The sequence below is a fragment of the Sminthopsis crassicaudata genome, chromosome 2 (assembly GCF_048593235.1).
Source record: "Sminthopsis crassicaudata isolate SCR6 chromosome 2, ASM4859323v1, whole genome shotgun sequence".
Lineage (NCBI taxonomy): Eukaryota > Metazoa > Chordata > Mammalia > Dasyuromorphia > Dasyuridae > Sminthopsis > Sminthopsis crassicaudata.
In genome coordinates this window covers 196,628,163-196,642,323 of record NC_133618.1, presented here as the reverse complement: position 1 = coordinate 196,642,323, position 14,161 = coordinate 196,628,163, and the positions used below count along the sequence as shown (strand labels likewise).

General features: G+C 35.7%; 1 protein-coding gene across 3 annotated transcripts in view; it reads right to left on the bottom strand.

Annotated features, from left to right (window-relative positions):
• COLEC11 (collectin subfamily member 11) overlaps positions 1 to 14,161 on the bottom strand; it is a 65,990-nt gene that overhangs the window by 33,933 nt on the left and 17,896 nt on the right. For all 3 annotated transcript variants that reach the window (XM_074288056.1, XM_074288058.1, XM_074288057.1), the window contains exon 3: positions 11,868 to 11,939. In XM_074288056.1, coding sequence (XP_074144157.1) covers positions 11,868 to 11,939 — 72 coding nt within the window. The remainder of the gene's footprint in view (positions 1 to 11,867; positions 11,940 to 14,161) is intronic.

Below are 14,161 nucleotides of genomic sequence, written 5' to 3'. Positions count from 1 at the left end.
AAAAAAAAAAAAAAAAAAAAAGTTGAAAATTCTCTTTATGTGGTAATTGGGAAAAAAAATAAAATACTATTATTTTTTTAAAATAAAATAAAATATCATATTCCCTCTAAATCTTCTCCTATCATACTAAGCCTCTCTAGTTCTTTCAATCAATCCTTTCCTAGCATGGCCTGTAACACCATCAATATCAAGATTAACCTTTTATGGATACTTTCCAACTTGTCTTTATCCTTCCTAATAAACAGCCTCCAGAATTGGACATAATACTTCTTGAAGTGGTCCAACCAAGGCACAGCAGGAGAGCACCAATGACTATCATTTCTACCACTTTGAACACTTAAATTTAAGGAACCCTAACCCTGATTTGGCCTTTTAGCATTTTTGTCTGCTATTGCCATCTTCATGATTCTGACTCAGTTTACTTCCAGATGAGTAACGCTCAACTAGTGTCTCATCACTGGGCTGAGACCTAGGATACCTGTATCCTATCTCTGCAACTCAACTGTAGGACCTCAGACTGATTACTTAACCTTTATAAACAAAATGAAGCTTTGGGTCTTAGTATTTCCCATTCCCATTCTGTGAAAATTGTAAGGAATTCACTCAAGTAAAAGAATTAGGTGTTCTAGATAAGCTGTAACCTCTGTAGTACCCAATCCATGGGAAATCTGGGGAGGAACTAAACTATGTCCAAATAATTTGAATGCCAACAGGAGAAATAATTAGGGGTGGGGACTCAAGGGGAATTAGGCATTCTGGATAGGTTGTAACCTCTTAAGTACCAGGTTAATGGAGACCAGGAGAGGGAATTGCATTTTGGAACAGGAAATAAGACTGCTTTTTCTCTTCAAGGGTGTGCCTACTAGCTTATACACTTACTCTTGAAGAATTTAAAATAAAAATTCTTTGTAAGGCACTTATCTCTTATAATTCCAACTCTAAAATCAATAATGGTATTTATATGAAGATCCATTTCAGTAATCTGCCCTAATGGGATTATAAATCAAGAGTGGGAAAGGGCTTCAAAAGCCTTCTCATCCCTGTCTTTTGTTCTACAGATGAAGAAACCAAAGATCAGGGAACTCCTATAATTTGCCCACTCCCACAAGCCATAAGAAGCCAAGATAGAATTTTGACCAAGATCCTCTGACTGTAAAGCTAAGGTTCCTTATGTTGAATCATATCCTCTTTATATACATTTAATTCTGCTCATTCTGAGTCCCATATTAGATGATAATTAGATGACAAAAGACTCAGTGTAGTTTTGTGGTCAAAGTTCTGGTTTCCCTTCTGCCATTTTGGAGCCAGGTAATTATAAGCAAGTTACTTCTAGTCTCTGGGCCTCAGTTTCCTCTGAGCATAAAATTAAAAACCTGAGCAGAGTTATCCCTAAAAGTCCTTCCAGATAAAACATTCATGCTCTGAACCAGGAGACAGGCCAGTTAGATTCTTGTTCTGATGTCATAGTACTAATTGTGTGACCTTTGAGCAAATCATTTGATTCCCTTATGATTGTTTCCCTATCTTTAATTGAAAATAATGCAATCTGTATCCACTAGATTTCATGAGAATATGAAGAAAATTGTGTTTCTAGAATGTGTGAATTTGTCATAAACAAGCACGCCATCATTGTGATATTTGTATCAATTCCCCTAACTGGAAGAAGAGAAGAAATGACTTCTAAATATGTTATGATGTGCCCAAATCTGAAAATATAGATGGAATTGCCAATCTCATACCAAAGTAGTGGGAGAAAACTTCATTTGGTACAGAAAGAAATCTATTTTTAGAGAAGTAAGTTTTGTTTTGCTCCCTAAGGATTGATTGAAGGGTTGGTGTTTTGGTAGTAGTTGTTATATAAACAATTATGTTGGGATTGGACATCATTGCAATGAAACAATATTTCTCCAGGCTTTCATCAAGACTCAGATTTTCCAGAAACTCAACAGAAGGAAAAACCAAAATGGATGAATCAAATTAAATAACAGAGGTTTCTATTTTAAAAATACCCCTTTTCCCTTAGCAGTACCAAATCTCAAACTACACTACAAAGCATTAATTAACAAAACAACTTGGTATTATCTAAAAATATATGAAATTTGATCAGTGGAACAGATTAGAAAAACAATATATGGAAGCAAACAAATATAGTATTTAATAAACCTAAATATCATAACCACTGAAGTAAGGACTCAGGGTTTGACAAAACCTCCCAGGAAACTGGAAAGCAGTCTGGCAGAAATTGAGTATAGACCAAGATTTCATACCATACATTAAAATAAGCTTTAGGTGGAATATATGATCTAGATATAAAATGTCATATCATAGGTATATGCCTGGCATTGTAAAAAGAACAAGTTGATCATTTGATCCTCATAACAACCCTGGAAGACAGGTGTTCTGCACATGGCGTCAGCAAGGCTTGTATTCAAATCCTATCTCTGACACTTATGAGCTATGTGATCCTGGGAATACGCTTAAGTTCTCTAAAGTTCAGTTCTTTATTTGTAAAATGATGAGGTTGAACTGACGAACCTCTAAGGTCCCTTCTGACTCTAAATGTTTAATTCTTTGATGCAATATTCACATGTTTTAAATGCCTATGGTCATAAGATTTAGAGCTAACAGGACATTAGATCATTTAATCTCATACCTTTATTTTAAAGAAGGAAAAAATAAGGCCCTGAGAGGGACAAGGTCTTTTCCGAGGTCACATAGGTAGTAAGTAATAAATCAGACTTTGAATTCAGGTCTTCTGATTCCATTTCTGGTGTTCCTTCAACTGCCTTCCTCTATACTGTCCATACTAACAATTCATGGTATTATGTTTTTAATTTCCAAATGAATGATATAAAATTGGGCCTATACAACTTGGGTAATAAGAATATAATCATTTTTATTTTTATTTTTTAAATAGCAACTATCTGCTTCCCAGAACCTCGTATTTTCAAAATAATATAGTTTGCTCCTATGTTAAAGAATTAGTATGAATGAAAATTCAATGTAGTGGCTTTAGAGTCATATGTATGATTAACTTCTCTGAATCTAAATTTGGTTGTCTATAAAGTGGAAAGCATTGGACTTTAGTTCTTAAGATCCCTTTTAACAGTAGTTCTATAAGCTATGGAAGAGGACCTCTCTAACACTTAGAGTCTCATAAAGAGCCTATCCTTAAAAAGCCTTCTATCCTGGAAAAAAAAAAGTTAACTGTCTCTGCCAGTAACGTTACTGTATGGCCTTAAGCAAGTTGTTTCTACTGTCAGGCCCAAAGTTTCCTTCTCTATAAAACAATAAAGATGGATCACTCCTAAAATCATTTTAAGTGCTGGAATCATACCTTCAGGGAAAGGAGAGGAAAAAAGGGAGAAAACCTTCCATAAACTATAATTACTTTTGCCTCTAAACTTGAAAGATGAGAGGTTAATTATTGGGAGATGGGAAGTAAAGAAGACTTAAGAAATCCTTGAGAGAGAGCACCAGGATTTAGAAGCCTCTTAACGTAGTTCTAAAAGTGAGGTCACTTGGAGCTTTGAGGAAAAGCAATACTTCCAATAACCTCCCCCAAAAGAAAAGCCCTTAACTAGTAAAGAAAGGTTAAGACAAAGATGCAAAATGGCTGAAGTTCAAAAAAATGGAGGACAAAGGAGACAGTGGGGAAAACTCAAGACTCCTACTCATGAATATAGAACTTTTCCCACCCCAAAGTTCCTTAAGTTCCTTTATGTCAAGTTAACACAATATCACCCTCACCACCACTACAGATTTCACTCTTATTGCAATATAAGAATTTCAAAGATTCCCTTTCCCCCTTGTTTCCATAAAACTTCCTTTTCTGCTCTAAACTATGGCTTTGTAAGGTTTATTCAATGCAACTTTATACTGGGGCACTTCTTTCTTATATAAACCAAAATGCCTAAGGAAAATGTTTGCTCAATTGAAATAAACGTAAAACTGTAACTAGGTAATTTTGTTCCCACTCCAACTATCACAAATTGTGACAAAACTGGAGGTGGTTTGTCTCCTCATAATATACCTCTGGACAACAGAGTGATGTGTCAGAGGAATCCCCACAGAGTAGTAGAGGAAGAGCAAGTGAGGATGGAGGAAGATGCATTACCCCAAACTATCATCTAGTAACTTCCTATTCTGAATAATCATTCTTGCTTTACTAGAGACAATCTTGGCACAGTAGCTAGAGTCAATAAGGTCTTAGTTTAAATCTCACTTTGGATACAAACTGAACTTGACTATTAATCTCTCAGTGCCTCCAGGCACTTTAAGAGTTAAAGATTGGTTAGGATATACTTTAAGGGTTAAAGAATAGTTAGTATATATAAGTACTTATGTACTTGAGATTTCTCTACTAACTTCCCCTCCCCCAAATTGTAGTGAACTAGGTGCAGGCTCTATTGTTTCTCCACTTCAGAAGGACTGCAATGCCTTAATTAATTAATGCCTCTAAAATTCTGTTCCTTTCCCCCTACCCCAGTTATATAATACTGACACAGAATAAGCACCTAATCAATGCAGATTGACTGAATGAAGGAAATCAGATTTGACTTCTTTTGTTTTAATTTTTAACCAAGTGTACCTTTTCTCAGAGCCAGGGTTTGTTTGTTTTCATGTGGGGGAAATAAGGAAAGTAATATTACTTTATGATCCCATGGGATATTTTAATTCATTTAAATATTACTCCTTCCTCTGACATAGATAATCCATTTCTAATTTGGTAGGCAATCTTCAAGAGGTTCATCAGACAAAAAAAAAATTCATAATTTTACAGTCAATCTGGTAATGATTCTCTCTTATTTAGGTAAGCTAGTCCCTCAGACTATAGATGCTCACTGTCAACAAGCCCACACTTGAAGCCTTTCCAACTTGGCAGGACTTTCTAGAGCTTGAGTTGCTGGCATAGCCTTCAAGAACCAGGGTCACCTCTATCTGAGTGGGTTTAGTGGAGGACTGGACTTATGCCATACAAAAATTTCCATCTGCTTAGAGATGTGTTGTAGAAAATAAGAAGAGAATTAAATTAGCTCAACTGCAAGGCCTGGAACTCAGCAGGTGCTTTGCTCTTAGAAGTAGAACTGGAATGTTGTCTGTCTTTCCCCCTTGCACAAACACTGATAGACAAAAAGAGAGGAGGCAGATGAGGAAGCATTTTGGTTTTTGTTTTGCATTTTTTTTCTTTCTGAACTTCTCTCTCAGGTGTTTTGCTATGAGAAGGAAATAAGGCGATGCAGCTGGCTACCCTTTCATAAATGAAGTGGAGGACCCAGCAGGGGTTTTGCTGAAAATACAGAGGCTTAGAAACCTGGAAAAGCAGCACTCACAGTAATTCACAGTCATTTCCTATGAGCTTGCATCCTTCACTCAGGAGACAAGACTTAGTCTCCAGCTGCAGATGATACTTTAGAAATGAGTGTTGGAAGGGGGTGGGGGAGGAGAGTGACTCCTCTTTTGTGCTTGTGGGGCTGCCCTGCTATAGACTATTCATTTATTCAACAAGCAAGAGAGAAAATCATTGCAAATCTTGGTTAACAGGAAAGATGAAACTATAGTGCTAATTAGGACAATGTCACAGTGCAACCTGACATAAAGAAATTTTATGTATGCTGGTAGAAAAAGTGGCTTAATAATCAGGACACCTGATTTTGTTAGGCCATTTTTTTTTTTCAGCACCATGGCCAGCTGAAGAAGGCAAGGCAGAGTGGCTAAATAGTGTGTAGCAAATTCAGTCAGCACCATGGCTAAGTAAAGCAAGGGAAATAGGGATGACTTTTTGTATTTTTTTTATATATCCTTAGCACAATGCCTGGAACATAGAAATTGCTTAATAAATGCTTGTTACTGACTGACTCAAGGAAAGTTTTAATGAACCTATATTGTGCAGAGGGATAAAGTTCTTTTTTTTAAATTAATTTTTTTTCCTTAATAAAAATTTGCCCCGGTCATTCCTATTTTAATCAGTCACCAAATCAGAAATGGATTTAGGATTCTCACTAAATTATCCAAAAGTTCTGAACAAGGTTGGATGAAGGAAATAAGGAATATCACCCCTGAATTTGTATAGCATTATTTGGTTTACAAAGGACTTTCATACATATATTATCTGACTGGACTCTCAAAACTACTTTGAGATAGCCAGGATATGAATTTTTAACCCTACTTCATAGTGATGTTAAGATTCTGTCATATATAACAATAAGTCATCTTTGATCAGATGTTCTTAAAACTAGAAATGTGAAAAAAGAAGTGCAGAGATCAAAAGATTTATTCTCTTGCTCTGATCCATACAGATTATAGGACCTGACTTTAGACATATCTCAGCTTCTCTGAGCCTCAATTTTATAATCTGTAAAATAGTGATAATACAAAGATTATTCTAGAAATCTTAAAGCACCAAAAAATGATAGGTGTTAATAATTGTGATTATTTGTGATAACAAAGACTTTTGGGGAAAAAAATCTTTAATCAATAACATGACTCTATTGTTTCACAATCAGGATAACCCTGACATATCCTGTCCCTTTCTTACTCTAGTTATCATCTATTATAATGTGCTTGGAACATAGAGTTCAAAGCAGCTTAAATGAGAGTGTCAAATCAAAATAAAAGGTATTTAAAGCTCAGCTGCAGTTTTCCTAACGTGCATGTCACTGTTTTGCCCAGAAACTTTTAATAATTCGTTACTGTTTACATAATTTTTTTTTTTTTTATCAAAGCTATTCCTTGTCAGCTAAGATAACTCAGCCAGCAAGAACAAGAGTATCCAGTATTTGACAAAAACTGCTGTGAAAACTGGAAATGGGAGAGAGAAAGGGCAGGGAAGGAAGGAGTGAATTTGGAACTCAAAAAGAATTTTATAGCTAATGTTAAAAATTTTTACATGTAACAAAAAACCCAAAATATTTTAAAATAATATATAAGTACTATGTATAGCATATGTATCTAACAATACATAAGTACTAAAAAAGAACAAGAGTATCAAGGTCAAATCAGGATAATTTAATAGAAAGCATAATGGATTTGGTATCTAAGGAAATGGGTTCAAATTTTGACTCTGCTGTCTACTCGGGCAAGTCACTTAATCTTAGTTTCCCCATTTATAAAATGAGGAGATTAGATTAGATAATCTCCAAGGTCCTAGTGAGCTCTAATAGTCTGTGATTCACTTTATGTTCTTCTATGATCACAGCTTTGTAACCACTTTCAGCAAAATGAAATTAAGAAAATGATCCAAGAACCATCTGGAATAGAAGAAAAATAGCTTCCCAAAGTTATCCTACGATATAGCTCTTCAGGGGAAATGGAGAAACAACCTGTATATCAGGCAAAGCACACCAATGTGAGGTTTACATATATATATATATATAATATAACACCACCACCTTGTATCTTTATAACACTTTTAACTTTTCAATGTTTTTCCATCTCTCTCTATTATCTTATTTTAATCCTTAAAAAAAAAAAAAAAACTGTCAAGAAGATCAGACAAGTATTATCTGCATCTCCAGCTGCCTGCTAGACATCTCCATCTGGAGGTCCTGCAGGCACCTCTAACTCAATATGTCCAAGATGGTACTCCACATCTTCCTGCCTAAAATCTGCCCCTCCACTCTATTTCCTTATATTGGTAGATAGCAACCAGCATCTTTCCTCAGTTACCCAGATTTGAAACCTCACCCTCCACATCTAGTCAATTGCCAAGTATTTTCAACTTCATCTCCATAAATTTGCTCACATATCTGCTCCTTTCTCTCCACTTGTGCTGCTTCCATCTCCAATTTAGGTCTTTAAACATACAATCAGAATGACTTCCTAATTGTTCTCCCTGCCTCCAGTCTCTTAATTTCATATCCCTTAGAGGCAGCTAGGTGGTCCAATGGATGGAGTGCTGGAACTTCAGTCACGAAGACAAGACATCAAATTTAGTCTCAGCCACTTTACAGCTGTGTAACAATAAGCAAGTCATTTAACTTTTAGCTACCTCAGTTTCTTAATTTGTAAAATACCAATAAAAATAGAACTTATAGCACAGAGTTGCTATGAGGATCAAGTAAGACAATGTTATATTTTGTAAACTTTAAAGAGGGTTCTATGAATATTAACTTTTATTATTATCACTGTCACCTTTCTAGGGCTTTTCATAGATTATAAAATCACTCAAAATTGCTGCTTCCCTACCTTTCACCTCACAATGTTTTATCCATCTTTCTTTACCTTTATTATTATCTTTGAATCCATCATCAAGTCTGAACCTTCTTTCTAGGCTAATTTCTTTTCCTAGGATCTTGCTGTATCAATTATTTCTACCTTTCTTGAATCTTCAGTCTTTCCTTTTCTACTGGCTCCTTTATTTTCAGCCACAAATATGTTTTGGTTTCCCTCAACCTAAAAATAAGCAAATAAAAAAAAACTTGAACTATCATTCTTTTCTTCCTTTCCCTGACAAACTCCTTGAAAATGGTCTCTAACTCTATTCTTGCTTCCTCATCTTCTACTTACTCCTTCAACCCATTAAAAACTAATTTCTCTCTCAACTCCCATTTAATAGAAACTATTCTCAAATGTTACCATTAACCTGTTAATCCAATGGCATTTTCTTAGTGCTTATCCTTCTGATGGATTTCTCCATTTGCTATGTCCCCAGTTCTTTAAATGCATCACCAAAACTGAACTCATAATCTTCCCTGTTCCTATCATCTATAGCTTTTCCCTCTCCTTTTTTTTCCAAATAATCTTCCTGCAAGTTCCCTATGTATCTGTCACATCCTTAGCATTCATCCTGCCAGAACTTTAAATCTTTCCTATATTATTGCAATAGCTTCCTTATTGATTTCACTTTTTCTATTTTCTTCTCCTATATATCATACTATATTAATCTTTCTGCTTTTGTTACTTCTTTACCTAAAAATCTTTCGGCTCTCCCTATTGCCTTTTGAATAAAGTCTGTACAAAACCAATAGTCATGATCTTCCAAAATCTGATATCACCCTATTTCCCAATTTTGTCTCATTATTTTCCCCTATATACTCTATACTTCAGTCAAAATTCAATTACTCTGCCAACTCCCTTCACTCCTAACACAAGTCTTCTCCCATTTCCTATTCTATGCTATGAATGCTCTCTCTCCCTCCCTCTTTGCACTTTCTCCAGGAACTCTTCTCTGATTCACCCTGGTGATCTCATATAACACCTTGTCAGCTCTGTTAATGAAGGTAGAGGTGCTGGAATAGCTAAGTGATATAGCAGGTAGAGCACTAGGCTTGATGTTAAAAAGACCTTAATTCAAATCTAACCTCAGACATTTACTATCTCTGTGACTTTGGGCAAGTCACTTAACCTCAGTTTCCTCTTTTCTAATATAAGGATAATAATAATAATAATAATTTCTTCAGATTGTTGTAAGGATCAATTATAATAGTAAGTATAATGGGTTCAACAACAGTGCCAGATAACATTTTTGTAGTTCAGTCATTTTCAGTCATGTCCAACTCTCTGTGACCCCATTGAGTTTTCTTGGCAAAGATAGAGGAGTGGTTTGGTATTTTCTTGTCCATCTCATTTTACAAATAAGGAAACTGAGGCAAACTAGGATCCAGTGACTTGTCCAACGTCATGCAGCTAGTAAGGGTTTGAGGATAGATTTGAATTCAGAACTGGAGTCTTCCTGACTTCAGACCCAGAATTGTGTCCACTGTGCCACTGGCTGTCCATCTGACACATAGTAAGTTCTATATGGATGTTAACTATCATTATCATTATTAATTATTATTAATACTCTGACTAATCACTATAGTATATTATAGTTATCTATTTGCATTTTATTTCCCTAATAAATGCAAGATCCATGGGAATAATGACCATTTAGGTAAAATTCTTACTTTCCCTTTGCCTAGAGCAATATCCTACACACAATTGATATTCCATAAAGGGTTACTGAATGAATGAATGAAAGAAAAAATGGAAAAAAATAATACATGAATGAATAATTAAAAGTTTTAGGAAGGCAAATATAGACATTGTTAAGAAATACCCAGATCTATTTAAAGTTAAAATGGGTTTTCTCCAGAAATAATAGATTTCCCTTCAGTAAAGATGATAGGATCAAGCTCTAGAACAGGAAGGATATCAAAGGCCACTGAGTTCAATTCTCCCATTTTACAATTAAGAAAACTGAGGCCCAAAGAAGTTGAATCTTGCATAAAGTCATATAGGTCTCAAGAATCAAAGGCAAGATCTAAACCCATCTCCATTGACTCTACAGCCAATGATCTTCCCACTGTACCATGTTACCTTCAAGTGGAAACTAGATAACCACTTACTAGAAATCTTATACTTAAAAAATAGATTCCTATTCAGATGTACATCAGACTAGATATCTACTTTCCAAATCTGAAATTCTGTGAGTATGGAGGCTTTTTGGAGCTCTCAGATAATATCACCAAAGCAGCTGTCTGACATTGGACCATTTCCTTAAGCTCCCTCAGTTTCTTCACCTATAAAATGAAGGAAGAGCTATATATCCTCTCAAGTGCCTTCCTTCCAGCTTTATATCTATGACATTATCCTATTCCACTTATACATAATGTTGCTCTTCCCACAAAATCTTCTTTCCACAGAAAAACCTGCACCAGGGGCAGTAAAATCTTGATCTCTTTCCTCTTGTGAATATCTGCACTAATTCCAGTGGTTTTATAAAGCCTACCTATGCAGACTTTATCTTCAGAGGGGTTGACCACTAGGCAAGGAATTTTTTGGCCACAAGAAATTATGAATATTTCAAAATACTGTAATCTGAGCCATTAGAGATAATACCCTTAACAATGAAAATCACAGAACTTTTAAGTATTGAATAAGCACTGCTATACAAACATAAAGGCATTTGCATAATGCAATTCCTTATATTTCCATATAAGGGAAAGTATTTTTTAAATTACTTTATATTTTCAAAGCATCAGTGAGATGCCAGATAGCATATTAAACCCTGAATAAATCACTATCTGATTGTCATTATTAAGAAAAGTAGTTGATAAGGCAGAAACTGGAATGGAGACAGAAGCAAAATGGGATAGGTAGGATAAATTTAGTGGAAGAAAGTTTCAGCAGGAAAGACTAGAAATATAGTCTTTCTTATTGTTATTCAATCATTTCAATTATTTCTGACTTTTCATGACCCCATTTGGTTTTCGTGGTAAAAATAATGGAGTTGTTAGCTCTTTCCTTCTCCACACATTTTATGGATGAAGAAACTGAGGCAAATAGGGTAGTTGAATCACTTGCCCAGGATCACATAGCTAGTAAATATTTGAGTCCATATTTCTTCCTCTGCACACAGCCCCTTCCCTTTATCCCTTTCTAGGCATCTATGTGGCACAGTGAATAGAATGCTGGACCTGGAGTCAGAAAAACCTGAGTTCAAATCCAGCCTTAGACACTTTCTAGCTATGTGACATTGGGCAAGTATTTTTTTTCCCCCTGAGGCTGGGGTTAAGTGACTCGCCCAGGGTCACACAGCTAGAAAGTGTTAAGAGTCTGAGACCAGATTTGAACTCGGGTCCTCCTGAATCCACTGCACCATCAACTGCCCCATTGGGCAAGTAATTTAACCCTATTTACTTCAATTCCTCATCTGAAAATGAGCTAGAGAAGAAAATGGCCAAGAAAACCCCAACTGAGGCCACAAAGAGTCAGATGTTACTATGTTGACTGTACAAACAACAATATATGGTTCAGTTATCCAAGTCTGTGAGAAGCCATCTTCCATTCCCTTTCTTTCGCCTTCCCGCTTTGATTCTTCCCACTGTCCTTTTCCTCTTCCTACTACCTATAGTACTGATACTAGACCTTCTGGTATCTATTACCTTTTTCTCCTGAAGGACCAACTCTCCCAGGCCGGCCAGGTGATCCTTTCTCTCCCTTTTCTCCGGCATCCCCTGTGGAAGGAATTCACAAACATTTAAGGAATAATTCTAGCAAGCATAGTAAGAATCCTACAATCACTGACTGTTAGCATCCAACAATCCTCTGGCACAGGGACTCCTAAAAGGATAGATATATGTGCATAAGAAGGTGTCAAGGGCATGGTATCACTAACTTAAACTTGGGTTCAAAAAAACTAACTGAACAAGTGCAGCATTAAGGAGAGGCATTATTAAGTTATGTACAAAAGACCTGAGTGTCCCACCACAAACTCAGTATGAGCTAAGAGTATGTCAAACCTACTTAAAAAAAAAAAAAAAAAAAAAAAAAGTTAATGCAATCTCCAGTTGCATTAAGAGAGACACTGTGTTCAGAACAAGAAAGGTCCTAATGTTCTTTGGCATCCTCAGACCACTTCCTGACTATTCCATTCAATATCTCAGCCATAGGTACCGATCTTTAATAAAACATGAACACTAACCCATACATAAGGATTCCTACTGGCCATGTGCTGACTTTAAAAAATCACAGATTAACATTATCTGAGTTCTTTTGTATTCTTATTTACTTTATTAAATATTTGCCAATTATATCGAAATCTTATTTAGGCCTCATTCAGGAATGTTGTGGATGTGTTTGATGTTTCTGCCCTACATTTCATCAAAACCTGAATGTCATAAAGGGAAAATCTAGAAAATATGGGATATATGATGAGACTTTTTCAGGTATATAAAGCATTTCACAGCTTGTAGGAAATAGGAGCTGTTCAGAAGCTCAGTTGTGTATGAAAAGGCCATGAATCTGTTCACAAAGCAAAGACTGCCTCAGCACATTCTTTACTTCAGATATTCATTTGCATAAACCTAAAGGAAAGTCTAAAGCATGCTTTTTGTTATTGTTTTGACTAGGAAACCCAGAATTGTTTGGTGATTATTTAATAGATGCTCCCTTTCTAGTTTCAGCCATAGAAAAGATTTGGGAAATTTATTGAATGATCACCAAAAATTAAGGTGAGATCCCTCACCAAGGGAATTTAGCCCTGAACTAGAAAGAGCTTTTGAAAAGGTGATACTATATCTTTTTTACTTCCTGCCAGGCAGGTCAAAGCCTCAGTGCCAAGGTTCTGAAAGAGAATTGTAGAGTTTCTTGCCAAACCCAGGCTAAGGCTCCCTGATCTTTCTTAAAGAATACAATAGTACCCCAGATAAAAGAGCAAAGGAGCACTTTGCTCAGCTTGAGGTTGGAAGTAATGAAGATTAAAACTTGGCACATGAAAGATCAGACCCAAGGAGAACAGTGGATAGACTGGTTGTACTTTGGTTTCTAGCAATCCACCAATGAATGAGAGACTATCAATATTTGTGATCCCCAGGTGAAAGGAAAAAACTGACAGAGACCTTTGACAAAACTGAAAAATGGAATACTTGAGTCTTCCACTTAGAATAAAAATTGATGGCTTAGGACTGTAACCTTAAATAAACTTACATTATTAAATAAAATGTGCCAAGCATCCCATCATCAGCTATTGCATTGAGAAATGGCCTTTAAAAGGGAATAGCCCAGAATCATATCTTCATGTACTCTCCCAATGCTTCCCACTAAGAGAATGCTTGGGTGATCTTTGTCTACTTGGGTGATCTTTGTTCTTAAGTTCAGGTCTTTGTATCAAGGGTTGGATTGAGGTATCAGAAATATCTCTTATATGGAGTTATCAGAAATGTTTTATACAAAGCAAATGAAGTTCTAAATATACAGCTTGAGAGGAGACTGAGATGCTTTGAGAGTCAGCCTCTAAGGGAAACCACCATTAGAGGGCAGGGAGTCAAAAAAGAGTAATAAGAGAAAATAACAGGGAAAGAGGGGAGACTGAAATTATAAAAAAAAATCTCAGGAAGAAGAAAACCCAAAAATCTTAAACAGAAATAGATAAATGAGCGGAGAAAATATTAATGACAGAAGCAAATCTGTTTTCCAGATCTAGTAAATCTTATAAAGTTCAGGCATCTAATAAATACTGCAAAAAAAAAAAAAAAGGAAAACAAGACTTGATGACACAGAAGATCCTTTGGAATCTGAAGAAAATGTGGAACCATAATATACTATTCCTAAGTAATTTTTTAAAAAATGAGAATTAAAAGAGAAGAATATATGTTTCACACAGCAAAAATAATGGGCCGAATAGAAAAACTTGAATCTATGATAGCCACCCTCACGAAGAAACAAAAGACAGAACAAT